Raw genomic sequence first — 22,980 nt, forward strand, 5'->3', positions numbered from 1 at the left:
CTAAGGAGTGGGATAAAAACAACTGAGACAGAACAGAGGGGGCTACCGATTCCTTAGGGAACCTGGAGATGACACAGGCAGCACAAGGGAAGCTGCAGAGCACGAGACTACAGAGGTACTGTGCAGAGACTTCAAATACCTGGAGGCAAGGAACTATTGGTTCAGTTACTGACGACCACGGTAGATATTGGCATTGGAACAGAGGTACTGTACAGAGACTTTTAACACCTGAAGACAAGGAACAAAGAAACCGACCCAGCTAGCCGATTCAAACCGAGGGGAATAGAGGATTTCTATTGTGTATTTCTCTGGATGACCTGGATGACCCCAGGAAGGGCCTTTTTCTTGCTGGAAATGCTGTTTTTGTTGCATCTTTGGGTGATAGTGAATGTGAATGTAGTTGGAAAATAAAAGGGCACTTATGCAATATGAATGCTTGTTGCTGGTCTGTGTGTGCATTGGTGATTCTGGGAGATAAACAGAACCTGTGGCTATGTAGAGGGGTCCTAGCACCCCGTTTGTATTGCTAGGTGGCGTAGTCGTACACGAGGCAGGAACATTCCTCACCCAAAGGGTTCACCTTACTGTGACATTCTTACATGGGATGTGAAAAGGAAAAGAAAGGCAAAAGCTGATAGGGTGAGGTTTCAGGGGTCAGTTCAGCGTAATGGGGCGGGCAGAGACTCCGATAGTGTTCTGACATGGAAGAGTATTATACCCAACAGTATGGAACTGAACGTTTTTCTTTTCATCGCATCCTTCTGTACACAAATCCTAATAATAAAAAATAAATATTTGATACTAAATAACAGTAATACAACATACTGACACTTATTAAACTCAATTCAGAAAGTCCTTAAAAATAACATTTTATTAAAACTTTTCTTTCTATAACGACCTACCTTTGCTCAAAGAAAGCTGTAGGTAATGAAGTTGGAAAAAACAGTATCTTTCAAAGAAACACACTGGAGATGCTGAAGCGATGATGCCATGAAAAACCAGAAGCAAACCTGGATCTTCAACCAAAAGTGTTGATGTTTTTACCAGTGACACCACAGAGGTTATATTTGTTATATTTCTTCTTTTAGAGCACAGGCTTGAATATGTTATAAATACGCAGTTACAGAGTCTTTGAATCATTAGAATATGTTAGAATCCCTCGTACTGATTTAGTTTGATCTTGGTGAAAACAGGACACTCCAAGGAGTGGAGAATTCAGAACAGGAGTCTCTGTTTCATCGTTCATTGAGCTTTCGATCAACATCTAAGTGAATGCAATTTGCTATTTTTACATTTTGATTGAAGGACACAAATTGTGCCTTCCTTCGAGCCGGATTCGAACCAGTGACTTAAGGATTCCTACCACAATCCTCCAATCTACCAACTGAGATATTGAAGAAATTCAACATAAAGCTTTTCTCAGACATACATCTGAGTAGTATTGTAGTAATGAAGTATTCCTGTTCATTGAAATCAAGTTCGACATGCTATTCCTAACTGTCCCCTTGCCGCGAAGGGGTTGGACTCTCTTCGGCCACAACGCCAGGCAAGGGCACCACATCACCTCCACCTGAAACGTATGGCGACCGACCAACATCAAATAACCAAGCTACATTACTCACAAAATCCTTCAGGCCACACGGCGCCCAGCACCACATTCTTGGCCACCCTGGTCAGGTGAAATCTGGAACTTTATTTCAATATTGCAATATTTTGAGCCCTGCTGTCACTCTGCAGAGTGCCTCAAAGACTCCACTTGCAGTACAGTGGCAGTACAGGTTTTTTATAAAGATGTTGGATGCAGTGGAAAAATACAGCACTTAGTCCCTTTTCTAATACTTCCCCTTTCCTTAGGACAAGAAAGATTACAACATAGAAACGAAAGAAGAAGCGCCAATACATATTCTGCAAAGTTTAGCAATTGCACTTGGCTAATTTGGTAATTTAGAGAGTTATGTCCTGTCTTGACAAACTGTTTTCTGACAACCTGCACGCAGCACAGCAGTTACATCTAAGAATCAATTTACCCATTAGATTTCCATTTCGGACTGCACCTCCATTTTCTGAGGTGTTTCCTCTCTCAGGGTGTGGTTCTTCAGCAAGGGTACATTTCACCCTGTGTTTGTGCAGTGCCAGTCTGTGTGAGGAGAGCAGGTTGTGCAGCTCCAATAGCACAGTCAGTTAGTGTGTGGTATGTATACAGCAGTGCACAATGGAGTCATGCAGAGATTGTGAGCTCCAGTTTTACCTGGAGCATTGGTGCCTATGTCTTTAGCTTCTAAACGTAACTGTTGACTTTATGTCCATAGTTGATACTTTTTCGCTCCAAAGAGCTGTATTACTGCAGTCATCCCTCTTTCCACAAGAAAGATATTGCTGCTCCTAAACCAAAGTACTGCAGCCTCATCTGATACTGATACTGTCACTGCTTGATACTGATGTTAGCCTACTATACCATGTTCAGCCACCGCTAGAAATATTATTGCTCTTTTGCTGTACCGGAGCAAAAGAACAAAAGAACACAAGCTCAACTTAGAAATGGCACATGTGTCAGATGTTGAGATTGACAAGTATGGGATTTGAACCCATGCATGAAGAACACAACAGATAAGCAGATCATCGAGGGGAATTTTCCTGTTCCGCATGCGATTTCAAAATTTTCCTTGGGAGATGTCAAACCACCAAGCCTACGCTGTGCTTCAGTGGCCAGTGTAGAGGACACCCTGCTGTACATGGAAAACACATTGAGCTCCTTGGACATGAAAAGTTCCAGATAAAAGCCATTTCTCATCCTTTCTCTTGGTGCCGTTGCTGCAATTGCATGTAAAGGTGGCAACTTGCTCAGCGAGCACGCTCAGCACACACTGAATGCAGATGTCTCAGAACGATAAGTCCAAGCGGCTGTAAAAGTGGAGTGCAGTGGCTTACTTGGTTAAAGCACCTGTCTAATAAACAGGAGATTATGGGTCCAATTTCCAGCAATGCATTTCTTCCTGTCTTGTTGTATAGAATTGATCATTATGGACAACCACCTACGGCTTGATATAGTTGAATGCAAATATTAATTTCCTTTCTTGAACAACTTGTTTTTCTTGAAATTGATAAAACTTGCGAAAGATGAAATACAAACCTTGCTTATCAATGCTGAAGAAATATTCCCAGCTGGCAAAAAAATGTCAGCAATGTTGAGGGCATTTTTTTTTCACTTTACCATGAGTCGGGCTCGGTGACACAGAGTCGTCACATGCTGGTGGTTTGAACATGCAGAAGATCACCGAGGGATCTATATGCCATCAGTCTGCATTCTGAATCCAGCCATCTGAGTTTATATCTCGGTGGAACCTGAGCCGCAGCTCCTTCTTAAAACATAATCTGGTGAGCATTTCTAGAATCGTACTTGTATAGATGCAGCCTTTAATGTGTTTGCTAGGTTAAAATTGATGACTTCTTGAACTTCAGTAGGTAATTCCCCTCTTGATTTCGGATTTAATTGCTTTATTACAGGGGTGCTTTTATGATGACAGAGTCAAGTTCAGGTACTTTGCTTGATGGAGGAAGCTCATTTCGGACTCTGTGATCTGCTCACCTGGAAAGGTCTGCTGTACCACTTCAAGAGAGAGGTAGAGTCTGGATGAAGTGACAAATTTAAGATGTTTTGGAAGAAAACATTTTTTTTCTTTGAAATCCAAATGAATCGGACTTGCAGGGCAAAGGATAAACTCTTGGTTTGAGAGATGATGTTTTAAAACAGACAAAACTTAGAAAACAAGTGTTTCTCACTTTTGGAAAATAATGGACCAGGGTAACGCATTGCTAGTAGCAGCACTAAGCTCACTGTGTTACAGTTCAACAGCATCACGCCAGTGGTACAATGGATAACACATCTGACTACAAACCAGAAGGTTGCAAGTTTGACTCCTGCCCAGTTGTGCTGCTTTTAAACGCATCAGGTTACTCAGTAAGTATCCTCTACTACTTAATGCACTGTAATCTTACTCGGTAAGAGATTTCCTTCATGTAAATGAACTGCACCTGACAGCTATAGAAAAACACCTGTGGTCAATTGCAATTAACTTTAAAAATTGCTACTGGTCTGCAGACTATTTAACACGGTTCTATCTAGAGATAATCTTCAGCTCTGTGCTGAATTGCAACGAAACAAAGCTGGAGAGCAGATGGACGTGTGCTCAGTATGGTGCTGAGGGCTCAGTGTTGCTGTTATTCTATTTCTCTACTTTATGTTGTTTTCCGTACTGCTAACTGTACATACCGCTTGTTGGGTGATCAGCTATGACCGACAAATGGACATAAGATCGTCTATCGGCACAATTAGATTTGCACGAAAAATAATGATGGATTACCTAGACTACCTGGTGTAGTGTGCTCTCACGAGGCACCAGTTCTGTAGGGGTTTGGGCATTTACTGGGACAATTATTAATTGTGGCAGGAAATCACAAAATTGATTCTTTTAATGGCCTTAGAATCCAACCATGCGATATAACTCAAACAACGCACACACACAGGTACTAATACACGAGGATACATTTATTAATACATAGAATATGCATGTAAACCTAACAGATCTTATCGTGAGGGTTATCAGAATACAAAAGATATATATTCATTCAGTTACAAAGAGTTACACATATCAAGAGGACATACGTTCGGTATATCATTCATTTAGACCGTTTCGTAATTGAACTTGGTTACAACTTCTACCTTAGATACTCAAACAAGTACATAACTCTTAGGAATTAAATTGATATCAACTGGTTGGGATAAAAATTGAATTCTTGAGCAGTAATGCAGTGAAGTTGAATACTCATCCAATCTCTGGGGATTCTGATCTCCTGCGGGCACAAGCAAAGAAACAGTTGCAGGCTTGTTGCTGTTTAATCCGCGCTCTCTGGCTCCATGCCAGGCTGTGCTGTGCGGCTTGCGACGGTGCGCTGCTGATGCTCTCTGAAGACCTGCTAGTTAGTGAAGAAGACCGGTTCGTTCCTGATGAAGAGCTAGTTCTGAATACTGATTCAGCTGTCCACAGTTCCGACCTGCTCACGAGGCTTGCTGCTGATGCTAACCTCGGGTGGATCTTTTGGTTACTCTCTGGCAACCTCCGCTCTCGACTCTTAGAACAAAGGAAAGTTCTGGCACTCGGACACACTGGCCGTTACGTGGTTGTCCGGGCTGAGTCTCAGGATGGTCAAGAGGCGCGCTACGAGAATGTCCTGCCCTTGGGAGCCTTTCTGCTCCTGGGCTGTCCTGCCCTGGAATTGTCTCGCACCCCTGGAATTCTCCTTCTCTGGAATTCCCTTTCAGGCTCTCTGTGTTGCCTGTTTTTACCTGGAGGAACTTCAGGTTGTTCATTGGCTGAAAGTTTCATGGGCATCAGAGACCCACGTGGGTTACTCAGCCCTACCAGTTCCTGATTGGCTGATGATGAGTAACCATGCCCTCTGACCTTGGGGTTGTAAACCACTTGGATGAGGCTCTCCCTTGGAATCTTGCAGACCTTTAGGCCCCAATGGATGACCATTGATCATGATAGCCAGGCTTAGCTAAGTGCATCCCCATTTGGGAGCTGTACCTTATCAAAAGAAAACATCTTTAAATCAGCCTGCATGAATAGCTTCTCTGTGGCTGCACCACAGAGATGAAGAGAGAGATGGGAAAGCACAGCAACACTTAATTCTGTCTTATTAACAAGCATTGCCGCTGCACTGGACTATGGAGTCTTGTACCTGTTCCTGGAGGAAAGCGGCCGCTGCCCAGAATGACATTAACCTGTACGCGGAATATGCTACTAGCTATATCACTAAATGCATAGAAGATGTTGTCACCAGGATTACAGTTCGCACATACCCAAATCAAAAACCATGGGTAAATGTTGAAATACGTGCTAAGCTCAAAGCAAGAACAATCGCTTTCAACTCCGGAGACATGAACATGTACATAAAATCCAGATCTGACCTCAGAAAAGCCATCAAAAGAGTTTAACATAACTATAGAGCGAAACCAGAATGTTGCCTGAGACACCCAGAATATGTGGAACAGAATTTGCACCATCACAGACGATGAAGCGCAACACAGCAATACGACATAAACCACCTTTCTCCCTGATGAACTAAACTCATTATATGCTCGGTTCGAAGTCCATACCACAGAACCAGCTAAGAAAATCCCCGTAAACCAGGGGGAATACCAACTGTCTGTCTCCAGAGCTGATGTGTATCAAGTTTTTAGGAAGACAAATCCACGCACAGCTCCTGGCTCTGACACTATCCCTGGCCAAGTTCTAAAGGCTTACACAGACCAGCTGGCAGACGTCTTCATGGACATATTCAATCTTTCCCTTACTCAATACACAGTCCCATTTTGCTTCAAGAAAACCAACATTGTTCCGATCCCCAGGAAAACCAGAGTTAGCCGATTACTGCCCCGTTGCACTCACATCAGTCGTCATGAAGTGCTTCGAGCCGCTGATCAAAGCACACATCACCTCTTCACTGCCTGACACCTTGGACGCACTGCAGTTTGCATACCGACAGAACAGATCAGCTGAGGATGCCATCGCCACTGCTCTACACACTACCCCCCTCTCACACCTAGACAAAAAACGAACTTATGTGAGAATGCTGTTTGTTGATTACAGCTCAGCATTCAACACCATTTTACCCTTAAGGCTTGTCACCAAGCTCCAGGTCCTAGAACTAAGCTCCCCTCTCTGCAATTGGATCCTGAAATTTCTGACGGGTTGTCCGCAGGTGGTAAGGTTAGGCGCCAATTCATCCTCCACCCTGACTCTGAACATCAGTGCCCCCCAAGGCTGTGTGCCGAGTGAAAAGGTAGGGAAATAGACCCTGTGCAGAGTCAGAGGGCGACAAAACTGAATTCCTAAGGTGAACGTAATCCAAATTGTCAAGCTAGAGCGAGGTCAGATATCAGGAGCAAAGGGTCAGAAATCCAGAGGGTTACAAGAAAAACAAGAGGTCGGACAAAGTCACGAACTGGAAACATAGCACTGGCTGAGGAAACCTCAATAGTGAGCAAGGACAAGTTGCAGAGTGGGAGTTTAAATAGACAAGGTGAGTGAAGTTAATTAGCGAGTGATCGGGTGCTCATGGGAATGCGACGGTGTCTGCGTGCCTGTGTGCAGTTAGTGACAAGCCCTCTCCCCTACTCCTTATTCACTCACAATTGTGTTGCCAAGAACAAAACAACCCCCACCATTAAGTTTGCAGACGGTCATCGGCTTGCTCACAAACGGCGATGAGACTACGTACAGGCAGGATGTTGAAATCCTGACAGCATGGTGCCAGGACAACAACCTCTCTCTGAACACCAGTAAGACCAAGGATTTGATTGTGGACAACAGAAAACCTGAGAGCAGACCATGCACCCATTTACATCAGCAGGTCTGCAGTGGAGAGGGTCAGAAGTTTTAAATTCTTAGGTGCTAACATCACAGAAGACCTAACCTGGTCCCACCACACCAGCTGCGTAGCCAAGACAGCACTGCAGTGCCTATTCTTTCTTCGCAGACTGAAAAAGTTCAGCATGCCATCACATTTCCTGACCAACTTCTATAGGTGCACCACCGAAAGTATGCTGGGCAAGCATTTTTATTTTTAAAAAATAAATCGAAATAAGATATAATGACCTGTTCATGCCTAACTTAGATATTGCATGACTTTAAAAGCTATAAAAAAATGGGTTTACATAGTTAAAAAACAATTTTTTTACATAAAAAACATTTTTTTTTAACTATGTAAATGGGTAAATTTTCTTCAGCTTAGAATCTTTGTGTAAGCTGTAAATTTTTTACTTTTTAATTAAACATTTAAAATACTTGAATTTCATAAACAGTACACTTGTCTCATACAGAAAAATCACATTCTTTTCTCTTCCTGTCAAGCTGTCAAGCAGATCAGCAGGTCTTTTTTTCCAATCAGAGGCTGGAAATATAGTGCACCACCCACTTCGCTCTGTCAGAGAAGGAGGCAGAACCAAGAGAGGGAGAAGGAGCAATAAACAATGAGTGTTCTCTAGCGCAGAGTGCGAATGGCACCCATTGCATCTGCATTTATAACTTTGTGTTTAAAATTAAACAACATAAATAATTTTCTTTCACCCTCTATGTCCAGGGTGTATTCTGACTTGTGTCACTTGCTTGCTGGGATAGGCTCCAAATCCTCTGTACTGGATAAAGAGTTTAGAAAAGGGATGGAACTAAAGGCACTGTGTAACTATACACAGTGTTAGAAACCCACTATGAGATGCATGCAAGCATCTCACTGAGGATAAATTATTTTATAGTGCTGGCTTAAGGAAACAGCCTTTCCGTCTGTCTTGCACATCAGTATCCATAACTAGTTAGTTATTTAATCAAATTGCCTCTAAATATAAACATCTTAAGATGCTGGCTCTGTGGATCAGCATCAGCTATGTTTGCCCATTCCTTCAATTTATGTGCATCCAACACACAGTTCAATGCTAGCAACTACACAAAATCTAAAATACAATCCTCATTCCCGTATTTATGTAAACATTCAGTCTGTTAACTTCATCATCTTCCTCTGCGGTCTATAACATCTCCTGTTATTTTGTCAGAAGTATGCCTAACCCTATTAGGAAGTGTTCTTGTTATCAGTGTATTCCTCAGCTTTCCCAACATTATCTTCTTCCTACGTACATCTCTAGTCTTGCTATAACTGCAATAACTCAGCCTACACTTAAATTCTCAAAAACTGCTTGCATTAATTTGTTTACATCACAAATATTATACGTAAATAGAGGCCATGTAGCACTCTGTATTGTGGAAACATCACACTGATTTAGTTTCTTTTAAAGGGAACTAGAAGAACCAAGAAAGGATTTTTTCTAGAATTAATAAATGCACATCCCATTTACTCGGTAATTAAATCCACACTGAGCAATCTCCAGTATGTTCAGAATTTGGCAGCCAGAATCCTGATCGGATCGCAAGCAAGCAATCACATTACACCTGTCTTTGGCTTCCTATCAGGTTTCGAGTCAACTTCAAAATTCTCATCCTCCTTCAGTACCTATCCGACTTATTATCTGTCTACTCCCCACCCTGCAACCTTTGTCCGCCTGACTCTGGTCTTGTAGATGTCCTCAAAAACATCTACATTCTGTGGGTGACAGGACCTTCTCTAGCTGCACCCCAGAGCTCTGGATTTGTATCCCCAGTGATATCAGAGTCACCTACCCTGAGTGCATTTAAATCTAACCTCAAAACCTTTATTTTCAGAAGACTTATTTAGTGTCTCCATTTTCTTCAACTGCTTCATTTTATAATTTCTGTAGCACCTCTAACTGCTTGTCTTTATTATATTTACTTTGTAATCTGTGTTCCTTATAACTGTTTTTACACCTACTGTATTGCTTTGAGATGCTACTTTTTATTATTGTTATAGAGAAACATGATCAGATTTTCCCTGGTTCAGAAAAAAAGATCCAAAGTATACTAGTTTATCAGTCTTCTCACACCTTCTTTGCTAAATGGCTTTGCATACGAATCTAATCAATCTACCTATTTTCTGTGCTTTCTCTATCCTGCTAGATTTATAATTATTCTGAAAATCTTCTTCTTGAAATGAGTCATTTCTAAATATCTGTTTTCACTGTTAACATCTTGCAGCAACTCTGCAACAAAATATACACTTAGCTCAACCTGACAGTTCATCCTGCTACCAACATTGAATAAAAACATCTTTAGATTTCTATATTTATGTCTTTATTTAGTGGTTTCACTAGTGACAAAGGCTAAATTACTTTCTTGGAAAAATGTATTTTATGTATTGCAAAAAACTGACTTGCTTTGACAAAATATATTTACAAATACTTTCGCCTGGCAATCTACCTGAATGCCCACTTATTTGAGAAGCCCTCAATGAAACCATGTTTGCTATTAATTCATATAAGTCTTTCTGACAGAATTGCTGTTTTTTATGTGTGCTAATTTTCTATCTATCCCATCAAGCCTTCATACTCTCCCTGCCAGAAATGCACCTGATTATTCAAGCCCCTCACTCTCTGCCAAATCTTTCATGTTTGCATGTTCTTTTGCAACATACCTTTCTGTGATTTTTTGTATATCTAAGCTTTTGCAAGTGTTCCTTCATCCCTCTTCTGCACTATGTCTAGTCATGGCTTTTTTCTGTTCACTTATTTCAAAGTAACACCTGCTCCATTTCTAAAACTGTTTGCTCATGTACATATTTGTATTTTTACATTTATTTACATCTCTAGCACTTTAACGTCCTTAATTCTAAATGGCCTATTCTAGATGATTTTACTAACTAGTGCAATGATTTCTCCCTAAAGTTAAATGTTTCAAAAACAAAGAAACTGGTTATTGATTTTAGGAAAAATACCATACACCCTCAACCTACTACAATTGATGGTCAGCCTGTTGAAATTGTCGATGATTATAAGTACTTTGGGACTGGTCATTGACAAAAGCCAAAAGCATCGGGGAGTGTGTGTCTCACACCCTCCATTGCGAATTCACACTTCTCCCATCTGGGAGACGCCTCTGTGCTCCTAGGTGTAAACCCAACAGATTCAGGAAATATTTAATTCCCACAGCAATTACACTCTTAAACAATGCAAAGTACCTTGTCTCTTGTTTCTTTTCTTCTGTAACACTTCTGTATTCTCTTCCCTTTTGATGATGTTTATTCGTCCTTGTGTTGTGTTTGACTGTGCCGTAAAACAAATTTTCCCTAGCGGACAATAAAACATGAATTGAATTGAATTTTCGTTTGCCTTAATTTGTAGACTGAATTTTAGTTTTAGCCTTAAAAGCTTACGTTTTCTCTATCTTTTGTTTCTTGTCCTACAACTATTATTATTGATCACCGAATTATTGCACTTGACATGACTTCTTTCATTCACCCTTTCCTGAATGTCTATGACAAGATATGAGATAGTGCTGTCTCGGGTGCGATCTTTTGCATCTGAAATTTCACTGTTTAAATGAATAAGAAATTAGATTGCTCATAAATCTTATCACTTTTTCTACACAAACACAACATAATTGTTCTCTGAAAATGCTCTTTTTCTTGTTTGTTTTGGAGACCTTGATCGAAACTGATTTGAGATGACAAAAAGGATTTCTTTTCCATGTGTATTTCTGTTGCTGAAAAAGTGCGCGTTTCCTACATTGCTTTGTTTGTCGAGATTTTAACTTTATATTTCGGCTCAGCTTTCAACTATAAATCTTACACTAATTACCAGCAGTAAATGCTGATGTCTTGCTCCCCCTTACCACAAAAATATATTTGTATTGTAGCTGGGGAAGTCATGTGACTGATCTTTTGCCCTGTTTCATTGGTTAAACACAAGGATAGCAAGCACCGCCATGTTAACTGGGATGTGTAGTTTTTAATTCAGTTTGAATTATAACTACATACTGTCTTCGTATTTGGCCAGGGCTTTAAAGAGAGGGTGCGCCAAAAAGTTTCGGTGCTGTCATCTCCACTTTAAAGGTGCCCCCCTCGTGGAAGAATTTGACCTCGAAAGTTTGCCCAGCGTACCTATTGAAGATAAAGTGCAACAAATGTAGCCACAGAAATTCTATAACATTTACATTTATACAGTTGTGAAAAAAAGTTTGTAAGCCCTTTGGAATTATCTGGATTTCTGCACAAATGGCTCCTAAAATGAGATCTGATCTGCATCTGAGTCATAATAATAAAGACAGTCTTGTTTAACAAACAACACACACAGCATTTTACATTTCATATCTTTATTGAACAAATAGTTTAAACAATCAAGGTCATTGATGAAAAAAGTATGTGAACCCTTATATTTAGTAACTAGTGGAACTGTGGAACCTCCTTGTTTGGCAATAACCTCAACCAAATGCTTCCTGTAGCTTTTCTGTCTTTATTAACACAAAAAAAAACTAAATTACAAAATATAAAACACATTCAATCACACAGAAACATTCTTAAGAAAATAAATCCATCCTCAAATTCAACACAATAAATAGAAAAGCACATAAACTATATTAAACATTTGTAGTACAAAAATAGAACAGAAGTACAAACACAATTACTTATTCTGCTTCTTCCTTGGTCAGAATACTTCACCAGGTCTTTCCCACTCTTTTTAGTTTTTATTTTTTATTATTTGGATTTGTGTACAGAAGAACGCGATGAAAACAAGAGCGTTCAGTTCCATATTGTTGGGTGTAATACTCTTCTGTGTCAGAACACTCACCCTATCACCTTTTGCGTTTCTTTTCCTTTTCACATCCCATGTAAAAACGATTCTAGTAGTTGGACTGGAAGTTGGTATTGGAATTAATGCACAGAGTATATTATCAGTAGAAATGTAGAAATTTGACTTTGAACTATACTACATGGGGCTGTATGTTTGTGAAAAGGTATACCTTCCGCCCCTTCGACTGGAGACTGTTAATGATCGATATCGAACTATCAAAAAAAAACCCCAACAATAATCAAACACACAGGCAGATTTTCATAATTGAGGAGTTGACAGGGTGCTCCATTGGAATAGTCATCAGAAAATGACAGGAAAGGAAAATTATTTAAAATCACACTGCACAAGAGATTTGAATCTGACTGGAGAAAAGCCACCTGCCTCCCCGTCAGGGAATCGAACCCTGGTCTCTTGCGTGACAGGCAAGGATACTCACAACTATACTAACAAGGAGTGCTTGTGTATTACTAGGAAGCATTTCCTCTTATGACTACAACTGTTTCGGGTTTCGGCTTTTATTTTCATTCCTTCCAGAGGAGCGAATGAAAACATACAGTGTACATATTGCAACATCCTCCTTCATCCTACAAAACTCTCCTCCCTCCTTCATGCACTCCCTGCACATTTACTGGTGACGCAATCACAAAAGACTCCGCCCGGTCTACAATTTAATTGGATCAATTGCCTCTTTACCATCATTTCTGTAGGACCAATGCTAAAGAGGACAGCGACGTGAGCTGCATTTTCAAAATATATTTAAAAATGTTTTTAAAATAGTAAAAATACAATAAAATTGCCCACGTTCAACAAATATTTGATACAGTTTTTATATTGTAACAAATCTAATGAGTTTAGATTAACCTATGAACCATAGGTCCATTAACCTATGAATCTCATCCAAAAAATTCAATTTCAATATCAAGCAAAAGACATTTTGCAGTTATCCGATATTTATTTCAGGAGGCCACTTTTTATTGTCAATAGAAATCAAAATATTTTAAGTTATTTTAAGTGCAAATAATATCTTCTGAATGTTTATGTATGATTTTGCGGAAATAAATATTTTTACATGTTGTAGATTAAGGTGTAATGACAAGCCCTATGTGGAGTGTGCAAGACCACATTGGCGCATGACAGTAAGACATCTGAAAGTTATTATTATGCCAAAAACGCATATTTTGAGATTGTCACCATAAACTGCTTTTGACATGTTTTCGTGTTCACACTGAACTACACCGCTGATGAACTTTTGTCACCATGTAATGCTTTTGCCAGCTCCTCACATTTTTCTTGGTACTTAAACAGAATCACTGACATAGGACAATGTTTGATAAACTGTTATAAGAAAAGGAATGTTACATTATTTTAGGAGAGCGACTCATTAAAACCTTGTTTGAGCAGGGTTACACTCAGAAATAAATGCTTAAAGTAATAGAAGTGCTTGGTGAAAAAACTAATATTGTAAATATAAGTATAATTTATTTTCTTTTGTTCCGTTATTTGAAATACCAATTTCTAACATTACTTAAAATATTTTTGCTTTTAGGCAGTTACATTTTACAGAGTTCATTTGTATATGCTTAAACTACTATATTAATGAACCCCTTTAATTGTGTTTGAAAATGAGGTCTTCTATCCTTGTATATATATATCTTCAGTGCAGTATGGCAAGATGGACTTAATCATTTACATTTGAACTCTCTTCAGGTTGCACAATAACACAATGCATTTTTTTAGAGATCATCGACTAAGGAGGATTTTGCAGAAATTGGGATTAAAGCGAAGAAGACCTCCCTCTTGAGGCCATTTATGCAGCTGTTAAGGTATAGTATTTGAGGAACACTCTGTGTTAAATATTGCTATTGGAAATTAAATTGGCTGTGATATTTGTTTCAGAATGAGCTTCAGAATTGGTCTCCAGTGAAAGGAATCAGAGTGATGCATAAACGTGTCAGGGATGTACAAGGGATTCGACCATGCTATAGGTCTCTTTTTGTTTCTAAAGCACTGCTATCAAAATCTGGTCACGAAGTTAAAACCTTTAAGTAATTTGACTAATTACCGATTATAGTATTGAGAAATACCTGAAATCAACCCTGTTTGACCCTTATGAGCAGGAACGCTGTGCACGAGGTAACGAGGGAGCTGGACAGCAGTGGTGTTCTCAGACGTAATCAAATTTCAAGGTGCCAATATTCCACAAAGGGACCAAATCATGTCTGGCACATAGATGGCAAGCATTTTGTTTTTTTTTAAAACTTCGTTTTAAAAAAAACTTATCGTTTTCTCGAAAATACTAGTCTTACTAGTCGAAAATACTAGTCCAAGATGGCGCCGTGTTAGTGGCAGCCTGCTACAGCAGCTCTGTGTCTTTTTGTTGTCTTTTTGTTTCTTTCAGTTAGTTAATGCTAGTGTGTTAGTGTTTTTTCTTCATACCTTTGCCGGCAACTAGATTTGCGATCACAACATGATGGATACTAGGAAGCTGAGAAACTTTTTCTTGTTTTTTCTGATACTTGGACCTCTGTGGCTATCGAGTTGCAATGCTGATAGCCACAGAAGCATTGTCTACACGCGGGACCAGCTGATCGCGCTAGCGCGTCCGGCTCTACTCACTGGAGAGAAGCCATCGGTGCCGGAGGAGCTGAGGAGGAGAAGCCGAGGCTGTAGGGCTGGTGCGACGCGAAAGGCGAAGAGAAGGAGATTTAAACCCTACCTTCCTTCGATCATCATGGGAAATGTGAGGTCCTTAGTGAACAAGATGGACGAACTGGGAGCATTGGTGAGAAGCCAGAGGGAGTATCGTGAATGCAGTATCATGTGTTTCACCGAGACGTGGCTGCAGGAACTTATTCCGGACTCGAACGTTACCATCGGCGGCTTTCAGACGGTGCGGGCGGACAGAAACACCGAGAGCGGTAAGAGGAAAGGAGGGGGGCTCGCGGTGCTTGTAAACAACAGATGGTGTAATCCTGGACATACTCATGTTAAGGAGCGCGTCTGCAACCCGGACATCGAACTGGTAGCCGTAGGACTGCGTCCGTACTATCTGCCGCGGGAGTTTACATGCGCCATCTTTGTTGTTGTTTACATTCCACCTACGGCAAATGCAGAGGTAGCGTGTGACGTCATAAACACAGTCACAGCCAGGCTACAAACAAAGCACCCAAGCGCTTTTATAGCTATTTCAGGGGACTTTAACCACGTATCTATTTCCACCACTCTGCCTACTTTCCACCAGTTTGTTAAGTGCCCGACCAGAGAAAACAAAACACTGGACTTATTATATGCCAATGCTAAGGATGCATATAGTTCCACAGCCCTTCCCCCCCTTGGCAGATCAGATCACAACCTTGTCTTGCTTACACCACTGTACACGCCTATTGTCCAGCGCCAACCTGTGACCATGAGGACTGTGAGGAGATGGTCTCAGGAGGCTATGGAGGATCTACGTGGTGCTTTGGAGGCCACCGACTGGGATGTGCTGTGCGAACCACATGGGGACGACATAGACAGCATGGTGGACTGTGTCACTGACTATATTAACTTCTGCGTAGATAACACCATCCCCACCAAATACGTACACTGCTTTTCCAATAACAAACCCTGGATCACCAGCGACCTGAAGGCTCTTCTGAATGACAAGAAGAGAGCCTTTAGGAGGGGAGATAAGGAAGAGGTCAAGCGTGTACAGAGGGAGCTAAAGCAGAAGTTAAGAGAGAGCAAGGACGCATACAGGAAGAAGATAGAGGACAAGCTGCAAAGGAATAGGGTGAGAGATGTATGGAGCAGCATGAGAGAGATCACTGGCTTCAAACAGGCTGGGGGTGCAACAGAAGGGAACCTGGAGATGGCCAACGAGTTGAACCAGTTCTTTAACAGGTTTGATTCTGGGTCCTCTGTGGCGCAACACCCATCCCCCCACAGCCACACGCTCCCTAACCCTTCACAGCTGCGACTGCCCAATACCTCCTCCATCCCCCCACAAACATGGCCGCCTACAGCCACAACCCCCGACGGCTACTCACCCACCCATCCCCCACAGCTGCCACTCTCCAACACCTCCGCCATTAACACCTGCAGCACTGAAAGCACTATGAGCACCATCCCCCAGGCCAGGCTGACCATCACAGCTGACCAGGTGAAGAGGGAGCTGAAGAGGCTGCACGAGGGTAAGGCCACAGGACCAGATAACATCTGCCCCAGAGTTCTGAGGGCCTGTGCTGATCAGCTGAGCGGAGTGCTCCAGAGACTGTTCAACCTGAGCCTGCGCTTGGAAAGAGTCCCGGTGCTCTGGAAGACATCATGCCTGGTCCCGGTACCAAAGAAAGGGCGCCCCTCTGTCCTCAACGACTACAGACCAGTTGCACTGACTTCTCACATCATGAAGACACTGGAGAGGCTGGTCTTATCCCACCTGAGACCCCTGGTCAGCTCATCACTGGACACCCTACAGTTTGCCTACCAGCCCAGTGTTGGTGTGGAGGATGCGATCATCTACATGCTGCAAAGGGCCTACTCACACCTGGACAGGGCTGGCAACACTGTAAGGATCATGTTTTTCGACTTCTCCAGTGCCTTCAATACCATCCAGCCCTTACTTCTAAGGAGGAAGCTGGAGGAGATGCAAGTCGATGCCTCCACGACCTCGTGGATCACTGACTACCTGACAGGCAGACCACAGTCTGTGAGACTTCAGAACTGTGTGTCTGAACAGGTAGTGAGTAACACAGGGGCACCTCAAGGGACAGTTCTTTCTCCATTCCTCTTCACCCTCTATACTTCGGACTTTAAGTACAACTCAAAGTCATGCCACCTGCAGAAGTTCTCAGATGACTCTGCAATTGTGGGATGTATCAAGGGTGAGCAGGAGGAGGAGTACAGAGGACTAGTCAGCAGCTTTGTGGAGTGGTGTGGGGTGAACCACTTGGAACTGAATGTGACAAAGACAAAGGAACTGGTGGTAGATTTCAGGAGGAAAAAGGTCAAACCTACTCCTGTCTACATCCATGGGAGTGGCGTGGAGATGGTGGACTCGTACAAGTACCTGGGAGTGCACATCGACGATAGACTGGAATGGTCTAAGAACATCGAGGCCATCTATAAGAAGGGACAGAGCCGACTCTACTTCTTGAGGAGGCTCAGGTCCTTCAATGTGTGTAGTAAGATGCTACACATGTTCTATCAGTCGGTGGTAGCGAGTGCCATTTTCTACGCAGTGGTGTGCTGGGGCTCTGGGATTAGAGCAGTAGATTCCAAAAGGCTGAAGAAGCTCATCAGGAGAGCAAGCTCTGTCATTGGGTTTGACCTGGACTCCTTGGAGGTAGTGGCTGAGAGGAGAATGATGTCCAAACTAGAGGCCATCATGGACAACTTCTCCCATCCCCTCTTTGACAGGCTTGCAGGAATGAAGAGCACGTTCAGCAATAGACTGATTCATCCACGGTGCGACAGGGAGTGCTACAGGAGGTCATTCTTGCCGTCTGCCATAAGACTGTACAATGCATCCACCTTGCGTCTTGGCAGAGGCAACATCGACAGTGACCTGTTTCTGGACTAAACGCATCTACACATCTACTGCTACATCTGTTCTCTTTCTTTTTCTTTTTCTTTTTCCCGTTTACAACCACTTTTTGTGCAATATATGCCAGGGACCTGTGGAATACATTTATATTTATATCTATAGTTACATCTATATTTATATTCATATGTGTGATATGAGTGTGATACGATTTTCTGTGTACTGTTCTGTTCTAGTTTGTTCTTGTGCGTCCGGACTGTGAGTAACTCTTGTATTGTATTGTATGTATTGTACTATTATTATATAATTCGTTACACTGTGGCTGTGTTGTGTGTGTTAAGCTGCTGTTGCACTGCAATTTCCCTCACGGGATCAATAAAGTATCTATCTATCTACCTACTGTCTTTGGCTCCTTAACAACCATTACTCTTCTGCTGCTGTACATGTATGTTACAGGAAATTATCAACTGAGATTTTACAGCATCTGGAAAAATCTTTGCATCAATGGGTATGTAGATAAACCTTTGTACAAACATGTATATTAATAAACCTTTGATGGAACATCTTCCAAGTTTGATGAAACAGTGCATCATACAAAATTCACTTCTATGTTTCCAAGATGAATTATATGGCTACATACAGGAACATCAAATCATAAACCAGACTTCATAGGCAGACATTGGCAGACAGTGAAAAAGGGGTAAATCTTAAATACTTTTTCAGCTAGAAGATTCAAAATGGAAAATTCTGATTAGCAACTTATTTATCACTTTGTTACATCTATGTACTTGGTCTTCATTATGAGTATTTACCTAGTCTTTGTCGCTTTTTTAGTATTTTTTTTTTAATTTTAGTATTTTGCTGTAGAGAGGATTGTGTATTGCACTCTTTAATCAGTACTTTTCTAATCTTGTTTCTGGACTGGAATTACAGTGTTTCTCCTGGACAAGTGTGTAGTGGAAGAAAAAAATTGAGAAGTACAGTGCCATTTGTACTTGCAGATTGCCCTCATCTTGTCAGAGCAGACAGGGGCTGTGAAAATACCTTGGTTGCTGTTATGCAGGAGTCAACAGGTTCAAGTATGGGAAGTCTGTACAAAATCAGGTAAAAATTAGTCAAAATTGTACAAAATACCGTAAAAGGAAAAAACAACATCCATCAGCCATTCAAGTAGTCATAAAGAGGTGAAATTAACAAATTAAGAGGGGTAAATGATGATTGTTTTTGGAACAGTATTAATTATATGTGACTACCATACTCACATATACTGCAGAGTTTGGTTTTCTTCCTTTGACATTTTCACTTTTCATAATTGTTGTTTTTCAAAGTGTGCAGAGTACCTCAATGGATATCTGAAGAGTTATTGGATATCTCAGTAACAAAAACATTTTGGGGTATATGAAATACATTTCCTTCATATGAATTTCAAGTTGGTATATATAGTATGTCCTATACATGTTGCAGTAGCATAATCAAGAAGATAATGTACTCTATTATTTTTATTACAGGCAATGATGGGCCATCCATATGTAAGTCTTGTTTGCTTTAAAACTTCAGTGTGTATGTTACAATATTCCTTAAAAGTAAATTAAATTATTAATAATTAATATTAAGTAAAATGTAAATTGAGAAACTAAAGCTTCCATACACAAACACTAAATGGTAGCCTTACAACAAGATAGTCAATGTAGTGGAACAGTTCAAGTAAAAAAATATAACTGACACTAGGATGAACTTAAGAAGAAGTAAAATGAATTATGACTGTTGTATTGTTTTGGACAATTATAACGTGTGGGACAGTGGGAAGGACAGTGGAAGCGTACCTACGAGCCTTTGAGAGGATGGCAGAGTGGCTCCAGTGGGATCGTAACCTGTGGGCCTGCATCGTAGCCCCTTTCCTGTTTGGCGAGGCTCAGAAGGTGTATTTCGACCAGGACAGCTCCTTCACCTCTGATTATGACACTCTCAAGGCAGAGATTCTAGCTTGGGAAGGGCGTCCGAGCCCAACAGTTCCACGAGTGGTGCTACGATCCCCAAGTGTCTACCCACTCTCAGATGGTCGACTTAATCTACCTTGCCCAAAAGTGGCTCGAACCGGACACCCTCGCCAAGAATAAGACTTGCGCATCGTCTTGGATATGTACCTGAGGCAACTACCCCCGGAATTTCGGAGAGACATCTTGCCGCAGTATCGCCAAAGAGGGGGGTCTCTTTCTGTCCGAGAGCTCACCAGGAAGAGAAAAGGGTGGAAGCGAAGAGCTGCCGTGGGGTCTGCCTGAAGGCCAGGATGACCATCTCTTTCCCAAGCCAGGCACGGAGGGACATGAAGCAGACCAGTGCCTCTCAGTGGACATGAAGATGGACTGTAACATCATCCATGCCTCCATAAACCAACACCTAGGAGGCTGTCTGCTCATGGATCGGACCCCTCTGGTAGAAACAGTCTTTCTGAATATGCAAACCCTACTTGAATTGGGAATTGCTCTGTGTCTGGTGTCCTCCGAGATTATTTTACCTAACCAGATCGAGGTACACCGTCGGATCACTGTGGGCAGTATCCATGGGGAGCAGAAGAGTTACCCCGTAGCACACTTAAGGCTTCGCTTACGATCTCAGAGAGTCAACATCCAGGCCGCTGTAGTACCGGGGCAGCCACATCACCTTATTTTGCGGAGAACATTTTCCCAATTTAAAGAGCTTTTCACCTCAGTCTGCCCTCAATCACAACAACTCTCTAAAGACAAGAGAGGTGGCTGAGAAGAAAAAAAAGATAAAAACATGGGTAGCCGTCTGTGCACTGGGTAAACGAGGTGGAAAGGGGATCGCCACCCAGACCGATCCTCTTGTTGAACCCTCTTCTCCTCCTTCTTCCCGAACAACTAGGAGATCAGAGGCTGCTACATTCTCCACAGACCCCCTAGACAGCTGGGAAATAGAGATTTAATTCCCCGAGATCAAGCTGAAGAACCCTCATCCATGCCAGAGCGCAGGGAGTAGAACTGACTGGACAACCTGTGAAAGGCTGCCAGAAGCTTCCTAATTCCTTCATCATCAAGAACGACCACCTCTATCAATGTAAAGGGCCAAATCAGGATTGACTTCTGGTACTGAAAAGAGACCGTCAGCTCATACTCTGGCTAGCTCATTCACATCTGGCTGTGTGGGCATCTTGGGGTAGACAAGACATGCAAGCGCTAGTTCTGTGTGAGTATATCAGCGCCACCTGGGGTCTTCATTAGAAGTCCTATGTTACATTCTCACGTGATCTCCCTGTGTTCACCCTGAGAACTACGGCACCAGCTGAAAGGCTGCAGAAGCCCTTTTCTTTCTCTTGGAGAATTCTCTACACTCACGTAGATTCTTGCCATTCTTTATTTCTTGTGGGCCTGTGAAAAGGCAGCCAGTAATTCCACACTGTTACAGTACATGCAGTGTGTAGGAGTTTTGTGAATTTACTGGGACTATTTATTAATTGCAGCAGTAAACCACAAGGTGATTCTTTTATGGCTATTAGAGGATCAATCGTTAGAACAATCTGCAACGCATGCACACGGATTCAAAATACATGGATATAATTTCCTTATATCAGCTATTTTCATCATTTGTGCATCAGAATGCATCACGATCATTTTTCTGACCGACGGATAAAGATTTGCAATGAGTAAACCCTTCTCTTCACAACCCTCATAATTTCGAAGAAGTGCGTCTAAGTCTCTCGTAATATTCAAGAGGGGACTCAGCTTTCTCGTGCTTATCGTGCTGAGCAGCAGCCACAGCAGAGATCGAGTCCACATACGCCAAATGTCACAGCCCTACAAAGCTATTACAGACCTCTGGTCCCTGCCTAGTCATCCACTCGTGTACCGTTTGGCTGATAGTTTTTCTTACCAACATAACTTTCTCCTGTTCTGTGGCTTCTGGCATAAAAATGCAGTGTATGTTTCAGCTCATCTATATAGGTCTCAACATTATTCTCTGATGCTGTTGGGTCAAATCTCTCTGTATCTTTCGCTAGCTGTCTCAGCAGGTGGAGGTTAATTTTCCCAGCTTCTCCGCTGATGGGGAGATGGCTGAGATCGGGGCCGGAGGGTCTATGCCTGGATTGAATTGCCCTAGTATATTGTTCGGGGCTCGGCAATCTACCCCACGCTGACTCTGGTATAGAACCTGGCCGGAAAAACTCTCTCTCAGGCGAAACCTTTAGCTCCAGGCTGACTGAGTGCTACTGAGGGCTACTTTGCGGTGATGCACATTGGCTCTGCCTGATTTGTTTTGCTTCCCGCAGGGCAGCATCTAGTTCCTTTTTAAGCTTTTTAGCACCCATCACTTCTACTCAGGACAAACCTTTTGTCACGATCGCAAACCCCTCCTGTTAAGGGCGCTCAAGTCCTTCCTTGTTTTCTCCCATTACCTGCACCTGTTCCCTATTTCCATTCCGCCTTAAAAGCCAGACGCAGACGTCACCCGAGGTTCCTCATTGAATGCCATTTTGTGAGAACCCGGGGTCCTGCTGCATCTGGCTCCGTTATGATTTTAACCTTCTGTTCCTGATTCCCCACCCCGCCGGTCCCGACCCGGTTCATGCTTTTATTCCCTGGATTGATCTCCTGGTTTTGGACTCAACTCTTCTGTTTTGGATTCTCTGTTTGGACTTTGTCTTTGTTTGTTCGCCCCGGCCTCACTTCCCCAGGACACCTGCTCACCTTGAACACGCCCCCTGTCTCCAGACCCTCTCCTGCATGACCTTTTCCCCAGTGTACCTTCACAATTCCGAAGTCGTCTGCTCGTGTCGTCTGCATAGGACCCGGAAAGAACTGTTCGTGACACCTTTGAGCGTATTAGGTTCAACCACAATACCACAGTTCTATCACCACAAAATACCACAGTATCGAATACAAAACAACCGAACAGATGGATCACAAAGCAGCACACACTGCACAGTTTCAAGAGCAAGCACACCGCACTATACGTTAAAGAGCAGGGGGAACCTTTTTTTCCCAGCACAATTATTCCACTTGATTGATTCTCATTTCAATCTGATGGATCCTCACACAGGCACCAATAAATAAGTTTTGTTAATTTACTGGGACAATTTATTAATTGTAGCAGTAAACAAACCACGAGATGATTCTTTTATGGCTATTAGAGGATCAATCGTCAGAACAATCTGCAACGCAAACACACAGATTCAAATTCACGGAAT

The 22,980-nt window shown here is 42.1% G+C and overlaps 1 protein-coding gene across 1 annotated transcript in view; it reads right to left on the reverse strand.

The window, feature by feature from the left end:
• Nucleotides 1-20,731: 20,731 nt before the first annotated feature.
• The window catches only part of LOC148811299 (uncharacterized), a 36,673-nt gene continuing 34,424 nt past the window's right edge, over nt 20,732-22,980 (reverse strand). Inside the window, exons 4-5 of the mRNA XM_088908784.1 lie at nt 22,538-22,570; nt 20,732-20,884 (exon numbers count right to left, since the gene is read on the reverse strand). Coding sequence (XP_088764910.1) covers nt 20,732-20,884; nt 22,538-22,570 — 186 coding nt within the window. The remainder of the gene's footprint in view (nt 20,885-22,537; nt 22,571-22,980) is intronic.

The sequence above is a fragment of the Atractosteus spatula genome, assembly GCF_055471065.1.
Source record: "Atractosteus spatula isolate fAtrSpa1 chromosome 16 unlocalized genomic scaffold, fAtrSpa1.hap1 SUPER_16_unloc_1, whole genome shotgun sequence".
Lineage (NCBI taxonomy): Eukaryota > Metazoa > Chordata > Actinopteri > Semionotiformes > Lepisosteidae > Atractosteus > Atractosteus spatula.